This window comes from Lagenorhynchus albirostris, chromosome 9 (genome assembly GCF_949774975.1).
Source record: "Lagenorhynchus albirostris chromosome 9, mLagAlb1.1, whole genome shotgun sequence".
NCBI lineage: Eukaryota > Metazoa > Chordata > Mammalia > Artiodactyla > Delphinidae > Lagenorhynchus > Lagenorhynchus albirostris.
The window spans coordinates 63731219-63751802 of NC_083103.1; the positions used below are offsets into that span (position 1 = coordinate 63731219).

The window sequence follows — 20584 nt, forward strand, 5'->3', positions numbered from 1 at the left end:
AACAATATACTCTATTCTTAATTCAACAGAACTGTTATTTGCTGTACTTAATTCAACAGAACTCAGATAATTTTCACATATAGATGTTACAGGCAAATTTAGAAGTAGATAACCCACCTGGAGGTAAAAATATAATTTTGAACATTTGAGTATTTAGTTTGTTCACTTGTATTAGAAGTTATTTTACTTTGAGTAGAACGTTAATTATATAATTATTTTTCTACTCAGAACATACAAAGCTATATCTTCAGTGATCCCTAGAATTCAAAGTTTCAATCCATCTCATATAAATTTAGTATTGATTCAATTTATTTAAATTTGACACCTAGAAGCAGATTGTGACTGTCTCAAGTTTGAGTAAATCATAAAAATTTATAGATTATTTTGTATCAGAATGTTTAAGTTGTGAGGAATCCTAAGGATCATTCAGTTCCATCTTTTCACTTTATATTTGAAGAAACTAAGGATTAGAAACGTAAGTTTCTTTTTAAGGTCTTGTAACTATTTAGTGAAAGAGCCAGAATTAAAAATTAGATTCTCAGACTGTCTTACCGTGATCAATTGTGGAGTCTAAAATGGGAGAACACTAACTAGAAGGAAAAGAATTAACCTCTCAGTATATCAGGCCATACATATCTACTGACCTATTTGTGGATGATAGATCATCTCTGTTGAAATTCATGATAACCTTAAGACTGTTCTAAGTCATTAACATTGTTGGCTCTGATACAGTAAATGAAACATTGCTCAAGTAGGGGTAGCTGTGTTTTCTTTCTCTTGCATTTTGAAATTATCAATGCCACATGATCGATATCGAAGAAATACCTTCCAGATGGCTTTGTTTTTGTTTACTGATTCTGTTTTGCAATGGATGTCCTTGAAAGAATATGGGCCTTATAGTTTTGGATGACCTTTCATTCCTCCCTATTCCTCATTTAGGCTGGTCAGATAGAATTTTGTTTTTGTCTTTAAGATAAGCATGACTGTTTGCATGTAAATCCGTTGTCACATTTTATGTGTATATTCAAAAGACTTCATTTTTCCAAATAGTCTGATGAATTAAAACCTTTTTATTCTCATTTTCTACCCTGGTAGAATTTCACTTCTAATAAAGCTTGAGGGAAAGTAGAATACCTTTCTAAAGTTTCTCAAAAAATATCAGGTTATTCCTGTAACCAGTCCCCTAATCTTCCCTCCCCTGCCCAACTCTTCCAAAAAAAGATCCTCAAAAGTGAAGTGACAAGGCTGATAAGGGTCATCAAACTTAAGATTTCCCATGAGATCCTCATAGAAGGGACCTCTATGAAGGGACCTCGCCATAAAAACTGAGAGCACTTTGAAAACAACACAGTTTTCCTGGAACCTGGGAGAGAAGTTTGAAGAGACTACAGATGACGGCAGAAAAACTCAGACTGTCTGCAGCTTTCCATTGGTTCAACGTCAGCAATGGGATGGGAAGGAATTAGCACAATAACGAGAGAATTGGATATGGTGTTAATTACACAAAGGTATATAACTATTCCATCCAAAGTGCCTTGTTGGCAGTCTTGGTTTCTACCATCCTTCTCTGTTCCCACAGTAAATAAATTATGTGACTTTATTAATTGTACACACACAGAGCAATATCTAGAACTACATTATGGTTGCTGAAAATGAGGTTATTCTCTGTGGCAGAGATAGTCCAGATGAATTCCTGATTGCAAAGTGAGAAATAGAGGGTTTTTTGGGGGCTTTTTTTATTACAACAGCTAGTATTAATTACCTGAATTTTATAGCGTCTTAAAGTTTAATACTTTATGTTTTCATTTAGTCATAGTTTTGAAAAATTGTTTTTAAACCAATTTTTTGATCTATCAGAATATATTAAAATGTCTTAAAGTTGATGTATAGTTTAATCTATTAAAACAAAATAAAGAGCGATGTAAGTTTTTAGATGGCTTTAATATTGGTTGCTTTCAACAGAATTCAGTTTGTAAGTTGACGTTTAAAAGGTTTAAACAAATACTGCTAAGTGAGATGATAGTTTAAAAATAAACAATGAGGTGGAATTCAGTACTAGGTCATGAAAGCTACACTTGGAATATCTTTGTTAAACACAGATCTGGTCATGTCATTCTTCTGGGGCGTGGGGCCTTTTGCCTTATAGCTAAAGTTCAAACTCATTTTTGACATGGTTTGGCCTATGCCAGTCTTTCTCTACACTGTTTCCTCCTTTCCATGTGCCACTCACATTAAACCTCTTCAGTTCCCAGAATACCTAATGTGCTCTCTTTTTTAAGTCTTATATATATTGTCCTTCTCTGCGTTCTTCCTCCACTTCTTCCTTTATGTACCACCTTAAATATCTCTTTTATTTTCCTGGGTAGCCTTCCGTGACCAAGCCAGGGTTAGACACCTCTCCTTTGTGCTCCTTTAGCACTGTGTGCTTTATATTAAGGTATTTCCTGTAATGTAGATGCACTTTTCACTTACGTGTATACGCCGCTGGATTGTGAACTCTTGGAGAACACGGACGCTGGCTATCCCCAGTCCTTCGCAAACTGCCTGGTACATAGTAGACTCATAGTATATATTTGTGAAATATTTAACTGCGTGAATGGATGTGAATAATGCCCCAACCTACAAACTTTATGGTCTCACCTCTTTTATTCAGTTGCAACTCCTAGTTCAGTGTAAACATGCCTATAGCTGCATTCCCATTCCTGCCTTTTGGACTTGATAGTTTTATATTCCAGTCACTGTTATATTTCATTTGGGGTGTTGAAAAATAGCTCCTCATTCAGAAAGATTAGACTCCTTTTTAGACTCCTATTTATGCAACATTTATGTCTAAGTGTAAATTCATACCAAATTATCAGGGAAAAAACTAATACAAGTTTATATTAAGGATGAACACTGGGAGTTAATAAGTAATGGGTAGCTGAGTTTAAAATAAACACATTTTTTAGAAACTAAATATTTTTAAAAAGCTTATTAGAATTGCTGTTAAAAAAAATGAATCCAAGAAACATGGTACCCAATTGGAAATATAATTACTCAAAAATACAGTGTTTTCAGTTACTACACAGATAAAAATTTCTTTCTTTCAACATATTTATTGAGTGACCTATATGCTATGCACTGATGTAGGCACTTGGAATACATAGCTGAACAATGTGAAATTCCTGAATGCTTTAGTAATGAGAAACAAAAATGGAGCTCAGAGTACACACACATGCGCACACACACACACACACATGTTTATGCATGTATATAAAATACTAATTAATATGTTGTAGACAAGCTTATTTCTAAAATCAGTAACAGATTTTAAGAATTATCATACTTAAAGTCAGATATTGAAGTTATTGTGTAAAAGACTAAATGATTGTAGGATTTGGGAGGAAAAGGAATTATGCCTTGAATTTCCTTAAATATTATAAACACATACAATTGATCTTCAACAAAAATATGCTTGGCGTGTTATAGTAGGCTATGTTATTGTTCAAAAGCCTTTGCTGCCTCTCCCTGGGGAAGCGTTATATTCCCTGCCCTATTAACATCATGCCTGGCCTTCGATTTGCTTTGGCTAATGAAATATGAGTGGAAATGGCTTATGCTTACTTTTGAGCAGAAGCTTTGGAGCCAGAACACAGTGTCCTGTATTCTCTTTTTTTCCCTGCTTTGACAATCAGCAGATCTGAATAGACACTTCTCCATCACGCTAAGGTCCGAAATAAAGAAGACATGTAGTTGAGCCATAGCGAACCCTTGTTTGACAGTTAGCATGAGCAAGAAATAAACTTTTATTGTTGAAACCATTGAAATTTTATTGGAATCACATGGAGAGTTTGTTAAAACGCAGATTGTACAGGTTGGGCCCCACTCTTGGAGTTTCTGAATTCAGTAGACCTGGGATGGCAACCAATATTTTTATTTCTAACAAGTTATTATCATCTGATGCTGATGGTGTTCCAAGTGGTCCACACTTTGAGAAACACTGACCTATCCTTTCCTGACTAATACGGTCTGTTAGTTTATATTTCTAGATACCTTAATTACACAGTAAATGCTCTGATAACAAGATGCAGAATATTTCCCAGCCTCATTGTTAGAAGAAGTAAACTCTATAAAACTGCCTTTGATTTCTGGGACACGGACACACAAAATGCCATAAGAAACCCTATATTTGGAAGAGTGGATTAGATAACTATGGATATTACTATCACATTAGCCAGAGCCAATTAAAAACTGCCAAAAATATACAAAGAGCAAAGGAAGTTTGAGAAAGAAACAGACCCCTCTAATTGTGGGAGAAATTGCCATCCCTGATGGACTTGGTAGGAATTCTTTGAAAAGAGAGGGTGGTTAAAGAGGGGATTGCATATGGAAGGACCAGGGTGACCAAAATGAGGGAGATGAGAAAGTGTGAAATGTGTCTGAAAGTAACTACTAATACAGTTTGCTACTGAGAGACAGATAAGGAAGAAGTGACCTCATGAATTTCTTTCAGAAGTCCAATTTCTTATGTAGTGTATAATAGAAAACACAATAAAGCTTCGTTTCAGTCCTGTTTTTTGTACTCATGTCTGGGATTGAGGTGCTTTTGGAATTTAAATTGCTAAAAGCGGCACATTAATACCAAGCGTTGGCCTTATGATTGTCCAGGAAATTTTGGAGAGACTGATGTAAAAAATAACTGTTGTGAAGAGGGAGGTGCATGAGAGAAGCCAGCATGGAGTCCTGACCAAAGTCAGGCCACATGTTTCGACGGGAGGACATGCGGAAAAGAGGAACAGGAAATTGGTTCCTTTAAAACTATCCATGCTCTTCCGTCCTTTGTAAAGTCTTTGCATAATGTCAGTTGGAAGGATTTTGCTCTCTCCCTTCATTCAGGTGATTTGTGATTTCTCTCCTACACCCCAAGACCCCTCTTCTTCCCTGTAGTATTTCTTCTCCACAGTGAGACCCCAGCAGGCACAGAGACTTAGTTGATTGGGGTGTAAAATGATTTTATTGTTGTGTGAGGATGTCTTGGACCAAACTCTGTTTGGGGGCAAATCACTTAATCTCCCTGGGCCTTGGTTTCTTAATCTGTAAAATATAATTCTCTCAGGTTACTTTAGTTCCAATATTTCATTTCTCTAGTACCATTGATAGTGCAGGAAGATTCCAATATGTTAAGTTGCCCAATTTCAGTCATACGTAGCACAAATTAAGTTCATAATCTTTGAGATGAATGAAGTAAACTGTAGTTTTTAAATGAAAATTTTTATTTATTTATTTATTTTTGCGGTACACGGGCCTCTCAATGTTGCAGCCTCTCCCGTTGTGGAGCACAGGCTCCGGACGCGCAGGCTCCGGACGCGCAGGCTCCGGACGCGCAGGCTCAGCGGCCATGGCTCACGGGCCTAGCTGCTCCGTGGCATGTGGCATCTTCCCGGACCAGGGCACGAACCCGTGTCCTCTGCATCGGCAGGTAGACTCTCAACCACTGCGCCACCAGGGAAGCCCGAAGATTTTTATTTTAAAGTTAGGATACTCTATAGTCCTCAGTTAATCAAAAAATTATAGCTTTCTAAAAGCATCCAAAATACTGTTTTTGCTCCATTATCTGGAGATGCATGTTTTATTTATTTTAGATCTGAGCTTTGATATTAAATAAGCATAACTTTATGAAAAAGTATAGCCTAAATAGCTGCTCATTTTGTTCAATATGAAAACCAATTGCCATATTATTTTAATGACAGATACCAATGTGCATTTGAAAATAAATTAATGTTGATTCAAAGATTCTATATAATTGAAAACATTTGTTTTCATCCTTTTCCCCACCATTATAGGAGGGGAAAAAATGAAAATACTTGCCAATCTTGAGGTCTTTAAAAAATAGATTGGTTCAGTATTGTGGTTATAATTTTGTTTAATGTAAATAATTTTTGTCCATAGCAATGCCATGATTTTAAGAAAATTGCTAAGTTTTTCCTTGAATTTATATAAAACACCATTTTGATCTTAAATTTGGTTTTTGCGTATTGTTAATTTGTCAAGTGTAAACATGTGCCAGTTCCTTTGGAACTACAAAGAGTTTAGATCCAGTGGAGATAAAATCTGCTCTTTTTACAAGTATTTTAAAGTTCGACTAGCATTGCTATTACCAGTTCATTTTGAGAGGGAAATTCATCCTAATTAACATTTCTTTTAGAAACAGTCTGAAGGTGATTCTTGGTTTCTTAGCAATTGAAGACAGCTTGGAGCATGACCTTCCTTAGTTTGGATTTTAAAGCAAAAGCAGTTCCAGCCTCTCCAAGTTTAAGGAGAAATCTGATTCTATTGGAGTTGTTACTGTAAGTTTGAATCCAAATGTTTCCAATTTGTATTTAGAACACACTGGAAAAAAGTACACAATAATCATCTGGGGACTTACAATCACACTTGATTACCCATAACTGCTGCCTTGCTTCAGCAGCTTTCCTTAGGTTATTGAGAACAAAGCTAAGCACCAGTGTTCCATTCTGTATGAAATAAATGTACTGTAAAATATTTACCAGAATCAAAAATAATATTTTTAACATACTGGGAAAATTCACTATTTAAAGGAATCCAATTGAAAATTATTTGGAAGATATATGATGTGTTCACGAAGCAAACAAAATAATCTTCCACAAATTTCTTCATCTGTTGCTGTTCCAATTTCAGATTTTTGTATATGAGATGAGCTTTCTTAAAGTAGGAACATAATATTGGTTATTTTGTTTTCTCGTATTAAGTGCCATATGTGGGTTGAAACTGAATTCTCTGAGTCTGTTTTATTCTTCAAACAATAGTAGACTTAAGAGGAAAAACCTGTTGTGTGTATGTAAGCAATGTAGTGTATTTTAATTGCACATCACAGCTTCTGAGTAGTAAATTGAAATGATTGATTTAACTTGTTGGAGTGTACATATGTGATTAGGACACTGAAGATATAATAAAAAAAGCTAAAATAAAATCTTTAAATTAATTCCATGTCAATTTTTCTGATATTCTTATGATAAATAGGTGTCAATCAAAATCTATAGTTGTTAACTGATTCACTTTGTTATAAAGCAGAAACTAACACACCATTGTAAAGCAATTATACCCCAATAAAGATGTTAAAAAAAAAAAAGAGATCACCATACTATCAATGTTTATAATCTAAGAAATAAACAGAAAATTCCAAAAAAAAAAATCTATAGTTGTTGATCAAGTTTCAGTTACTAAATTATAGCTGAGTACTAAGGTAAGCTTCTACACCTGAAAACAGGTTAGGTAAATTGATTAGAAAAAGTGGTTTATTCTTTCATGTGGGATTTTAAAAACAAAATAAGAAAAATTTAACTTAAAAAAACTATATAGGGTCTTCCCTGGTGGCGCAGTGGTTGAGAGTCCGCCTGCAGATGCAGGGGACATGGGTTCATGCCCCGGTCCGGGAAGATCCCACATGCCACAGAGCGGCTGGGCCCGTGAGCCATGGCCGCTGAGCCTGTGCGTCTGGAGCCTGTGCTCCGCAAGGGGAGAGGCCACAACAGTGAGAGGCCCGCGTACCACAAAAAAAAAAAAAAAAAAAAAAAAAAACTATATAAAATGGTATGTGTTTTCTTTATAATGAAGACAACTGTGAAACACAAATTCAAGGCATTTAGATAGGCATTCTTTTTTTTTTAAATTAAACTTTTCAGTTGTATGCACTCCAAATGTATTTGTTTTTAGTACCAATGATAATTACATAATTAGACAAATCAAAATATTGAAGATCCAGCTATTGTCTGTAACTGTTATTTATAATTAAGTTCTTATATCATTCTTTTCATACCTTCAATATGCTTGAAGTTTAAGCATTTTCTTTTTTAAAAAAATTTATTTATTTGTGCGGGGTCTTAGTTGCAGTATGTGGGCTCCTTAGATGCGGCTCACAGGCTCCTTAGTTGTGGCACATGGGCTCCTTAGTTGCGTCAGGCAGCCTCCTTAGTTGTGACATGTGAACTCTTAGTTGCAGCATGCATGTGGGATCTAGTTCCTGACCAGGGATCGAACCTGGGCCCCCTGCATTGGGAGTGCAGAGTCTTAACCACTGCACCACCAGGGAAGTCCCTAAGCATTTTCTGTTTTAAATAATTTTGTTCACATATTATAATAATGTAACTTTTATTTTTGATACTGAATGACTTAGGTGATTGTGATATAATCAATAGAATAGAATATTTTAAGAATCATCAGTGTGCACGACTGTTTTAAATCCAATTTGTCTTTGATTTTGCCAGTTTGTTTTTAGCATCTTCAGTTGTGCTTTTGCATATGCAGGTGGTCACTGAGTTACAACAGTTCAACTTAGGATATTTCAACTTTACGATGGTGTCAAAGCATTGCGTATTTGGTAGAAACCATACTTTGAATTTTGATCTTTTCCTAAGCTAGCAGTGTTCGTTATGATCCTCCCTGGTGATGTTGGACGGCAGCTCCCAGTCAGCCACACAAATCAAAAGGGTAAATGACCAACACTTACTACCATTCTGTACCCATACAACCATTTGGATTTCACTTTCCATATGATATTCAATAAATTATGTGAGATATTCAAAACTTTATTATAAAATGGGCTTTGTGTTAGATGATTTTCCCCAACTGTAGGCTATATAAGTGTTCTGAGTACGTTTAAGGTAGGCTAGGCTAAGCTCAGCTATGATGTTTGGTTTGTTAAGTGTATTAAATACATTTTCTTTTTTTTAAATTTATTTACCTATCTATCTATCTATCTATTTATTTATGGCTGCATTGGGTCTTCATTGCTGCACGCGGGCTTTCTTTAGTTGCGGCGAGCGGGGGCTACTCTTCATTGTGGTGTGTGGGCTTCTCACTGCGGTGGATTCTCTTTGTTTTGGAGCATGGGCTCTAGGCATACGGGCTTCAGTAGCTGCAGCATGCGGCTTAGTCGTTGTGGCTTGCGGGCTCTAGAGCTCAGGCTCAGTAGTTGTGGCGCATGCGCTTAGTTGCGGCGCATGGGCTTAGTTGCTCAGGGCATGTGGGATCTTCCTGGACCAGGGCTCGAACCCGTGTCCCCTGCATTGGCAGGCGGATTCTTAACCACTGAGCCACCAGGGAAGCCCTGCATTTTCGACTTAATGGTATTTTCAACTTGGGATGGATTTATTGGGACATACTCTCCATCATAAGTGGAAGAAGATCCATACTACTTTTCTCAAATCAAATACTTTAAGGAGATAGATGATGTAAAATGCAGGACTAAAGAAATTTGAAGCTGAACCCATAAAGTACAAATAAAGTAATTAAGCTCTTAGAAAGCACTACTGATACAGGAAATTGTGTGCCAGAACTTTTAGCCAAGATTATTTTCATTTATTTGACAAACATGTATATAACTATGCAGATATCTTTTTTAATGATCAGAGATGGTATATAATTTATCTTTGCATTACTTAAATGATCTGCAGCACAGTGTCCTCTGTATGTTAGGTGCCTGATAAATGATTGTAGAGTGAATAAAGATAGATGCTGTAATATTTAACCAATATGTGAGTTTCCTTCTAACCAATTCAATGAGTAAATTACACTGTTTAATCTGTTCCTAAATGTTCCTAAATGTTCAGATATTGATGTTTTTAATTAAACAAACTACACAAATAATATTTAAATGTATACTTGTAAAAAATTTTAAATGATATATGAATATAGAGAGTAAAAAGTTCTATTCTTCCTTCATGTCTTTTAACCCATCCTACTTCAATAGGTAGCCTGCTAAAACTGTTTGGGGTATATCCTTTTGACCACTTTCTCTATCTTTCTATACTATATAATAAACAGCATTTTATATTTTATCATTAATAATAATATTTTAGCATTGATGCTTCGTATAGCAATAATGTAATCTTTTATCATTATTGAGATTATATCTATAGAATTGTTTGTTGTATCAATACTTAACAGCATTTCTGTAGTGTATATATCATCTCAGTAGTTCGTTTTGTAATCTTAAAGTTAAAAAAGAAAAGGTTATTTTTTTCTAAAGGGTTATAAAGGCTATTTTCCCCAGTTCTACAGTTTTTTTAGATTTAATTACAAAGAAAAATATATGCAAAATATTTTATTTCTAAAATGGAGATACGTGCCTAATTAGATGAATAAGTCCTATCCCCCTGCCCAGCAAAAGGTATTTCAAAGACTTGTATTGTCAGTGAATTGATTGATATTATTTATCAATGCCAATAAAAGTGGAAAGGCTTTAATTTCAAGAAAAAAAAGAAAAAGGTTGTCTTTGAACCTTTGACAGGAATAAGTTCCATGTCTAAGTTTTGTAAAGCAATAAGCAAATGAAATAATATTAGTAGCAGCCAGTAATCTCAAAACAAATTCAGGGTTTTGTTTGTATGTTACTATTTTTTAAAAAAAATTCTTGACATCAGTGAGATCATTATCTATGAGTGATTTTAGAATAATTCATTTATTTTCCATTATTATTTCAAATAATAATAGTATCATTAAATACAATTATAGTAAGTGATGAAATTTCAGAATTAGAAATCATTTAATGAGCCAGTTATGGAGGTCATTTACTTCCAGGCTCTTTTTTAGGAGGCTGTGAGATTAAGCCCTTAAATTAAGTGATTTGCTCTAGGTTGATAGGGAAGTTATGATTAGTATCTGTTTCATTGTTCATATCAAGAGTCTTTCCATAGCATCATGCACTGCCTTAGAAATATGTAAAAGGAGATTTATAAAAGTACATTTTTTATATCTATTATATTTACCAAATAAATGAAAACTGACTAAACAAAAACATTTTAGGAGTCAAAATAGTTCTCAGAGTTTTCAGGTTACTAGAAAGCATATAATAAAGCAGCACATTTACATCATCAAATTCTATGTTGGTGCCAAATGGTAGGGTGTTCTTAGAGATTTTATAACTATATGCAATAATAGGAACAGGAATGTCACCTATCGTTAAAAGTCTCATATTTATGATATTTACTTCGGGGAATTTAATGCAGTTTAACTAAAATTTATTCAAAATTCATATTTTGAATGCCTATGAATTTGTTTTTAAACGAAAATGTGCAACAAAATGTTTGATATAGAAACCACATCAAAGAGCCAGAAATTTTTCCAAAAATGGCTTACTAGTGACATCTGCTGGTACAATGTTGTGATAAAGGTGGAAGTATCTCATGGAAATTAAGAATGAGATAAAGAATCTTTTGGGGCAAAATTGTTCATTTTACTATCATTTATATTTCTAATTGAAAAAAAATTATCTTATTGGGTTCTCTCCCACTGGCATTGACCAAGAGTATTATTCTAATAATAATGTTAAACTTCTTTATACTTTCTTGTATATAATATGTAATTCCAACCTGACTCTCTATGATTAGTTGCTTATCAGCTAAGTTGTTTGATATAATGCTGCAAATTTTTTTTCCTCTTTGTCTCTCCTGGCTTTGTTTTATATCATACATAGCACAGAACATTGCAAATGTAGAGATTCAGTAACTGTGGATTGAGTCATACTAGTTATTTATGTCATTTGCATAGACTGGCTTTAATAGGAAAGTTTATGTCTACATGAGTTAAATGCATTATTTTTATGTACACTCAAAAATCAAAATGAGACTTTATATTAGAGAATGGATTTATTAGGAGAAATTATTTTTTTTCTTTTATAGAAAAGATTTTCTGCATTACAGGTTATGATGGAATAAAAAATACTCAGTCCTTGACTATTTTCTTTATTAACACTTAATTCCTAGATGATTGTATCTAGTCCCATGGATTTAAGTACTACTTATAAACGAATCAGACCTCTCCCTTGAACCCACATCTATATAGCCAGCTGCTTCCTTCCTTAATATTTCCATTTATAGCTCACATGCATCTCAAGCTTAACATATCTAAAACAAAACTTTGATTTTTCTCCTCAAACCTGTTTCTTTTGTAGTCTTTCTCACTTCAATAAATGGATATTGTATCCCTCCATTTGCTCAAACCCAAAATATTTTAATAATTTGTAAATTCTCTCTTGTACCCCACATTCAAACTATCAAGAAATTCCACCAGTTCTGCTTTTGAAATACGTTCAGAGTCTTACCACTCCCCTCCACCTCTGCCACTGTGATCTAGTCCAGGCACAGTCATTTCTCCTCCTAATAAGCCTCTTTGCTTCTAACCTTGCCCTCCTGTAGTCTGTTTTCAAACCAGCAAAGTGATTATCTTAAAATTTAAGACAGATCTTGTCACTTCTCTGCTGAGAACCTTCCCAAGTCCTTATCATGCCTACAGGGCCTACAGGAATTGTAGACCACTGGCTCCCTCCACAGCTATTACTGTGACCTCATTTCCTACCACTGCTTCCCTCCAGCTGCAGTAATGCACTTGCTGTTCTCCTTACATGCCATGCAGATTCCTTATCAAGGGCTTTGTGCTTGCTCTTCCTTTAGACTGAAATGCCCTTCCCTCAATTCAGTAAGGTTTCTGTTCAAATTACCAAATTCCACCTTCTCAGAGAGGCCCTTCCTGACTACACTGTGTTAAAAACAAACAAACAAAAGGCCCAACCTGATCACTGTTTCTCCTCTCGTCCTGCTTTGCTTTTTTCCACAGCAGTTATCACCACATGACATACTTACTTTTTTTTTTATCCTATCTCTCCCCCTTCTAGAATGTCAGTGGTATGCAAGCAGAGATTCTATATTGTCCACTGTTACATCCTTAGAACCTAAACCAGTGCTTGCACATAGTAGGCACTCTGTCAATATTTGTTGAATAAATCAGCGAGCCTTAATACATGAATGGAGAATGTGATTTGATTTACATTATAATAACGGAATCCATCAAATAGTGAGGCACCTTTTAATGGGCTCTGTTTTGTATAAATCTTTATGTTTATATCATACTTTTTACATTTAACACAGATTACAATAGTATTTCATAGTTAGATTAGGGCTCAGACAATACTTTCGGTGTCAAAATGCAGGGCAGTATTACTATTTTAAAGTTTCTTTTTCTGGGAATAATTACTTTTTTGTCCTTTTGACATAGACATCTGACCCTCAATTACATTAACAGACCTTATACACATGAATGGAAAGAAGAATAGCCCCTTTTGAATCCATGCTAGACTTTATCAATATGAAGTGCTTCCCACAGGGTTCTGCTGAAAGAACCAAACTTCCATCATAATGAAATTGCAGATTCATTTGTAGATGCCCTTTTATATTTGAAAGCTACTTTTTGATGTTTGGTCTGCAGTTAGATTTATTGTTTAAGGTCACAAATATGCAATCATGACCAGACCAAGTTGTCAGAATCCTTTATCTATTCAGCATTGCACAAAGACAAATGGCTATCTTTTAACAATAACATACCAGAGCCAAAATTTGTTCCCAGTTGTACATAATCTTTTAATCAATCTGCTTTCTGTTTTCTAGTCAATAGACTCCCAGCCTAACCCCTCACCACCCCACCTATCTAGAAATTACTCAGTTATGGGTTTTATATTACTGAGAAACACTTTCTTCAGATGGAAACAGATAACTTTAAGAATTTTAATGCTATAATTTTCCCATGCACGCTTTAAGTTTAACATATGAATTATTTTGCCTTTGTCCTCATTCTATACAGAGTAGATAATTATATAGTATGTTAGCTAAATTCTCTGGTTACATTCTCACTGTTAACATGACCACAAAGTAGATTATGTTGCTTAATTGAATTCTTAAGTGCTTTAAAACATCTCAGTGCACATGGATTAAGTTTTTCCCTGAGATTCTATATGTCCTCCAATAAAAATGTATATTTAAAAATTTTTAGATAGATTTCTTATATTTTTGTTCATTTCCTTAGTGACCTTTCACATAAAAGGCATACAGAAGAATTGTCCAGTTAGATTTAAGGCTATGCTTTTTGTCCGAGAATATCCAGTGTCTAATATTAACATATGTTAGAGCATCATTATATCACCAATCTTTATAGTTTCTCCAAGGAATTTTGACACTAGATACCCAAAGATTCTCTAGTAACTTGATCATACCTATAGAGCAGACCATTAAGACCAGGATAGTAACACCCCCATTTTTAAAATCTTGTTTAACTACTTTTTGCAGATGTAAGAATCCCCCCCTCCCCCCTCCCCCAGTTGCCATGTAGTTTGAGTCTTCCCCAGTTAAAAGGAATACACTGTTTTAGGAGGAGGTATAAGAGAAAACCATAACTTTTAAGTCAGATGAAGTCATTTTTTTGTTTTTCCTGAATTCTGACTACTATTTATTTTGTGACCTCAGGGAAGTTACCACATCTGGGGGGCCTCTGCACAGCTGTGGAGTAGAGAAACACCTATTCATAAGAGTTGTGGTATAATTGAATGAGACGACACATATAAAGGGCCCAAAACAATGCCCAGCAATAGTAAGCACTCAATAATATTTGGAATCTTCTCTCTGTGCTCTCCTCCTCCACCCCCTATTCCTCTTGCTACATTATCTGTTCTGATTGGGTTTACTCAGAAGTTAAAATTGTTAACGAAACTTGAAGCCTTTTTGTGCCTGCCAACTCTACATTGCTCTGCATCCACTGAATTAATAAATAGGGAGAAGTCAGGACCTTGAATTGACCTGTACATAATACCCAGCAGGTGTATGTGGTCTTTCTCTTCGCAACAAATTGCTCCCCCAGGGATTGGCTAGAATGAAGAATACTCTGCTCCCAGCCTTCATTTTAAGTCCACATGGATCCCTTAGAAGATTTACTTTAAATCTCTCTTCAACCTGCAAATCTGAGAATTGAGCCTTAAATTATGTTAATACGACATGGGAAGGCATTATCATTTTAATCATTTTGTGTAAGATGGCTTGTTCATTGTTTGTTGTTTGTTTGACCATTTGTACTGCTCAGATCATCGTCCTAAAAGAGTTTCACCTTTAAAAGAAAATCATTTTCAGGAAAAAATTTAATAGCCATTTAATACTACTACTTTATATCTCAAAACAAGTTATTTTATCATTGTAAATTTCTATTGTTTTAGGTGCAAAGATGGTTTGAAAGGATTTACATTCTCTGCACTTAGGTAAGTTGCATATTTTATTTATCTTTATGTTAAGAGAATTTACAAGTTTTTTTAAAAAAGTAATATCATCGTACATAATTGTAATAAATATTTATTGACTCCACTATTTAAGTTGCAAGCAATTTTAAAAGTCACAAAAGTGGCTTTGTGGACATTTCATTAACAGAGTAATTTGTTAATTTTCCCCCTAAAAATCAGTCAGCCACTATTTGGGGGGCCTATTATGTGCCTTACAGTATGGGGTATTAAAGAAGATTACAAGAACTCTCTGTTTATGGAGCTTGGAAAGACAAAGCTACACATGAACAATTACTGGAAAATGAAGCCCTTAATTGTGTGGTACCAGATTACGGGCTTTGTTAGGGCAGGACTCATGCGTTGTCAAACACATTTTGTATTATAGGCTTCACTAGAGTCACTGGAGTCTTCTTTTCACCTCGTAGCCCATCTCTTATCACAGTAATTGGCACGTGGTCGATACTGTAGAGATGTTGGTTAGCATTAGTGTTGAATTTTATATTTCACCAAACATTTTCACATACATTAGGAAATTAAACTTTCTCTATTATTGAATAGAGTATTTTTGGTTGTGGAAATTCTTTGGTAACGATAACTAAATCATAACACACAGCAGTAATTTCTTCATGTCATATTTTTCATTAAAAGATCATGAAACTTATTAGAAAATAGCTTTTTGTTGTTGTTGCATTCACAGATTAAGTGAATTAAGTTTCACTTAAATCAAGTTTAATTAATTAAGCTTAATTAAATTAATTAAAGTTTAATTAATTAAATTAAGTGAATTAAGTTTCACTGAAATTAAGTTTCAACTTAAACTGAAAGTTGGTGACAAAATCAAAAGTTGGTTTTCCTAAAGAGAAAAACTCTGCCATTGTTCCTGCATCTTTCCTTAGACTCCCAGAATCCTTGCCAAAACTCAGAATGTGTCAGATATTTGCATATGTTTTCTTCAAATCCACTTATAATGAAGAGCTGACTTGGACTCTTTGCACTTAACATTTTCTCTGTGTTACAGGAAAATATTCTGGAAAAATAGTTATTCACTCTTGCTAGTTCTGTAAGATAATAGTGGAAGTTAGGGGAATAGAAAGAGTCAAGGAGAGAACCACGGGAGAAGAGCCAGTGCAGGAATCTGAAGGTAGACTAAGGCTGATTCATCGTAGTTTAAAACATAGTTAATAATGTACAAAGTTTGGTGACTAAGACCCCAGGCCTTAGAGTTAAACAGTTCTGGGTTCAAATAATTGCTGATATTTTTGACTGTGGACAAGATGCCTTTTCATGTTAACTGTCATGGAAAGTATGGTACCTACTTCATAGTGTTTTCCTATGAGGGTTAAATGATTTAATCTTTGTCCAAGGCTCAGTGCTGTGCCTGTCATGTAGTAAATGCTCAGAAAATGCTCACTATTACGATATTCCTTTGCTAGGTATTAATTAAATATTTATTATGTGCCCGACATAATAAATAACTAAATATTTATTATGTGCCAGGCACTGGGATGTAATAACAAAGAAGGTATCTATAGTCTCACAGATCCCACAGTTTAGTGGGGCAGGGAAACTACTAAAAAGGTGCTTCCAGTACTGGGGGATCACTGGGCTGTGAGAGCACAAAGGAAGGATGGCTCACTCACTCCAGCTTGGGGCAGGGGCAGCTTCTCCAAGGAAGTGAGCTCTAATCCGAATGGTAGGTCCCGGCCAAAATAGCAACACTTTCCTTTCAGTGTTAGGAAAGGTATGAGAGATAGTGTATCTGTTCTAGCATAGTTTTACCTTGTTTATAAAGAGCACCATTCACACCCACGATTAGGAACCAAATTCTTTTGGACCAGCAGTTACCAAGGAGGCACAGCTGCCATCTGGTGACAAACAATCTCACTGCACGCCCCTTACAATTTGGTAAACTAGATGTTTTATCAAGTTTGTCCTAACGAGATGGGTTGCAATTGTTGATAGTAACAATTTTTCTCTCGTTTACGAGTATTTAAATTTGCCAGAGTTCCCATGTTCTAGAATTTTAGTGTAGTGTTATTGGTCTCCTGTTTTATCTGTTTTGTGATATTTTCTGAAGGTTCAGCAGGCAGAATTGGCTAAGGAAAGCTTAGTTATTCTTTATAAGAGCAGTGACTCTTATAGTGAAGGTGAAAACAGCAAAAATGAAAACTCTGATAAAGGATACTGATTGAGTGATATCTAATGGTTGGTAATGTTTTCTTTGTATTGTCTTTGGAAAAATATAGTCCAGTTTTGACGATAGAGGAATGGTGTCTTCTCCTGGATATTAGATTTTTCCAAAGAGAAGTAAGTAGATTAGAATAACATCAAATTTAAGATTTTCTAATAATGTGGGGAAGACACACAGACTCTTAACCACTTTCTGATTCTCATTCTTTAGTTCCCTCTATTTCTCATGTGCATATAGATGACCACCTACTGTACTGCAGCTGTTTTATGACTCAAAGTGACGTTAGATATAAATTTAGAGTAAAAAAATGAGAAATGCATTCAATTGTAACTGTTAGTACATTTTAGAGAAAATAATAGCAATTTTGTCATTAACTAGTAGATCCAAGTTAATAGTTCATCTGCCTTTTTGTTTGAAAAAACTTTTAAGTTGTGTAATACCTTAAAAAGGCGGTGACCTAAGTTAAAAGGGTGTTTCATCAAAGAGCTATGCTGTATTTGATTTTAAGATGCCTGCACTGTTAAATAAACAGCTATTAACATTTTCTGAGTATTCAGATTTCAAAAGCCTATTTTTTAAAGGATGACTAGTTTTATATAAATTGTGGAAAATATTATTTCAAATGATAAGGTACTGTCCACAGTGTATTTGTATATAAACAAAATCAGTTTATTTTCTCACTGATTTTCTTTTTTTAAGGGGAAAAATGCCTCTCATTGTGCTCTTTTCTTTAGGTTCATTGTTGGGAAGGAAGAAATTCCCACACATTCTTATTCACCAGAGGCGGCATATGCAAAAGTGGAACAAAAGACTGAGAAACATGAGGAAAAACCAAGAGGAACGAATATAATTGCTCTAGTCAGGAAGCTTGTGGATTCAGTGTGAGTTCTTTATCTTGATATTTTAGCACATTTTGTCACCATTTTATATAACATTTGTACCATGCCAAGGTATTTTTGTTTTCTTTTCAGGTAGTAATTTTTTTTTTTTTTTTTACCAGAAACTGCATAGAGTTTTATAAAAAGGCACACGATGGCAAGTGAATGTTGTTTATTATTTCTAGCAGGACTATAGACCATTATCTGCCTTTAAAATAGTTTTACATGAAATCGAAATACTTTTCTATTTCAAACTAAGCAGAGTTGCAGGGGGCTAGAGTAGGGAACTTCAGGAAACAGATTAATATGTGCTAATCGAATATTTCAAGTGTGGAAAGGAGAAAGAAAAATTCCAAGAGAGATTTAAGAAGATATAGATACAATAAGGAGCAAAGTTTAAGTGAAGGATATTTTGCAAGAGTGGAAATTTTTAGGGCTTTGGAAGTAAAATAAGAAATCTTTATTTGTATGTTATACAAAGAAGTCTATTTCATACAGATAAGTCTTCATTTGCATTTCAAATATTTAAGAAAATAAATTTAAAGTTTTAAAATTAGAATACCAGCCAATAAAAATAATCTTGTTGTGCTATCTTAGAGAGGGTAGAATGAGGAGGCAGTATAGAAAGTTAGGGGATCAACTACAGGAAGCTGACGCCGTTCAAGAAATCTGAAGACCTGTGTTTGACTCATTTTGCCCTTCCTGGCTTTGGGACTTTGAACAAGTGATTTAACCACTCTACATCCCAAAGTCCTCATCAGTTAACTTTATTAAGGAGTGTTGCGTGCATTAAATGAAATAACATAGGAGTTTGCTTCACTTACACGAGCACAGAGTAGGTACTCAAAACTTTTACTGAATTTAAAGACTTTGTCTCTTCTTCTGTACACCACAGAAGAAGGTAAAAGGAAAGAAAGGGGTGGTAGACGGCAGTAATAATTGTGGTAGGGGATCCCGTTAATGGGAATCATGTCAACAAGAATCATAGGGGAATGCAGAGAATGTGTGATGTAGGGGATCCTGTTAATGGGAATCATGTCAACAAGAATCATAGGGGAATGCAGAGAATGTGTGACGGGGGTGAATGAAGCCTTGGGTATCAGAGCTGATCGGGCCATGGCAGAACTTGTCAGAGTAGCCTCAGTGGGTCCATTGGTGTGAAAGCAGGTGCAGGATAATATAGAAGCAGAGCAGATGACATAGGAGACTGGCAGTCCAGCACTTGGGAAGCCATTTTAATGAAAGACTAGGAAAGATTAAATGACAGTGTAGTTGATAACAGAATTTAACTTCACTAGCAAAGAGAGTTTAATAATTTCTGTGTTAGTTCTGGTAGCCATGGCTGAGAGATGTCTTTGAAGAGGACACTTAGAAGTATGAAGAGTGATGGTTTACATAAGGCAGTCCTTCTCTGATTCACCCCTTTTCAGGCCCCTAGCTTTAATCACTCAACAACTTCGCATGACCAGATATGTCATATCATTCTAACGACATAAGGAATGAACTATTGCTGTCACCCTTGACTAGGAAAGGCTGCCTGTATACTCCAGCTGCAGTGCAGCATTGAATTTCGGAGGTCTTTATAATCAATTTGCAAATGGAATTAGAGAGCTAGGATATCACTCTGCAAGTTATTATCATAAACAAGAAAGAGTTAATGTGTTCCAACCATGAAGATAATTAATTAATTGTATTCTGAAAGAGGTATAAAGACTGCTTATTTTGGAACTGAACTCTTCAAAGAGAAAGGGGGAGAGTTAAACCCATATTAGATATTCTACTTACTTTTTTACGCCTGGAGTGAATAAATAGTCCTGGAGTAGACATACCAAATAACTAAAATAAGTGTGTCTTGAATAGTAGTCCTCCCAGCAGAAATGTTTATTAAACACTGGAAGACTAAGTTGTTTACAGTTAAATCACAACCTACTTTTGAATTCCTGCATGTTCTATTTCTATATTTATTTTAAAAACTGAATTTTAAATTCTAATACTATATCATGTTTCTTTCCCAGATGTTTTCTCTCAAATATAATTAAGTATAAATTCCTGTAACCTGAGCACATTCTCATTATGATTTTTGCTCAAGTACTGACGTCATGGATGATTTATGACCATTATACGCTACAATAAACAATTTAAAGCTTCCAAAAGATTTGGCAGAGTATAGAGATAACATATACATATTTTTCATATTTAGTCACAAATATTTACCAATATGGCTTTTCTGTTCCACATTCAAGTATTTTGACTGCAGTCACGTATTTTATACAGTGTGTCAAATGGTGAGCAGCAAAGGGAAAAAAAATCTGTTAGCTTTGCTTCTGTATGTCCTAAGAAATCAAAAGATGCACACATTTAGAAATGAGTTGATAATGTTTTCTCCTTTTTTGGTTAGAGAGTTTTAAGCAGATTAACACACAC

General features: G+C 34.8%; 1 protein-coding gene across 1 annotated transcript in view; it reads left to right on the forward strand.

Moving 5' to 3' along the window:
* The window catches only part of TMEM135 (transmembrane protein 135), a 240191-nt gene that overhangs the window by 201830 nt on the left and 17777 nt on the right, over positions 1 to 20584 (forward strand). Inside the window, exons 7-8 of the mRNA XM_060160190.1 lie at positions 15032 to 15073; positions 18017 to 18163. Coding sequence (XP_060016173.1) covers positions 15032 to 15073; positions 18017 to 18163 — 189 coding nt within the window. The remainder of the gene's footprint in view (positions 1 to 15031; positions 15074 to 18016; positions 18164 to 20584) is intronic.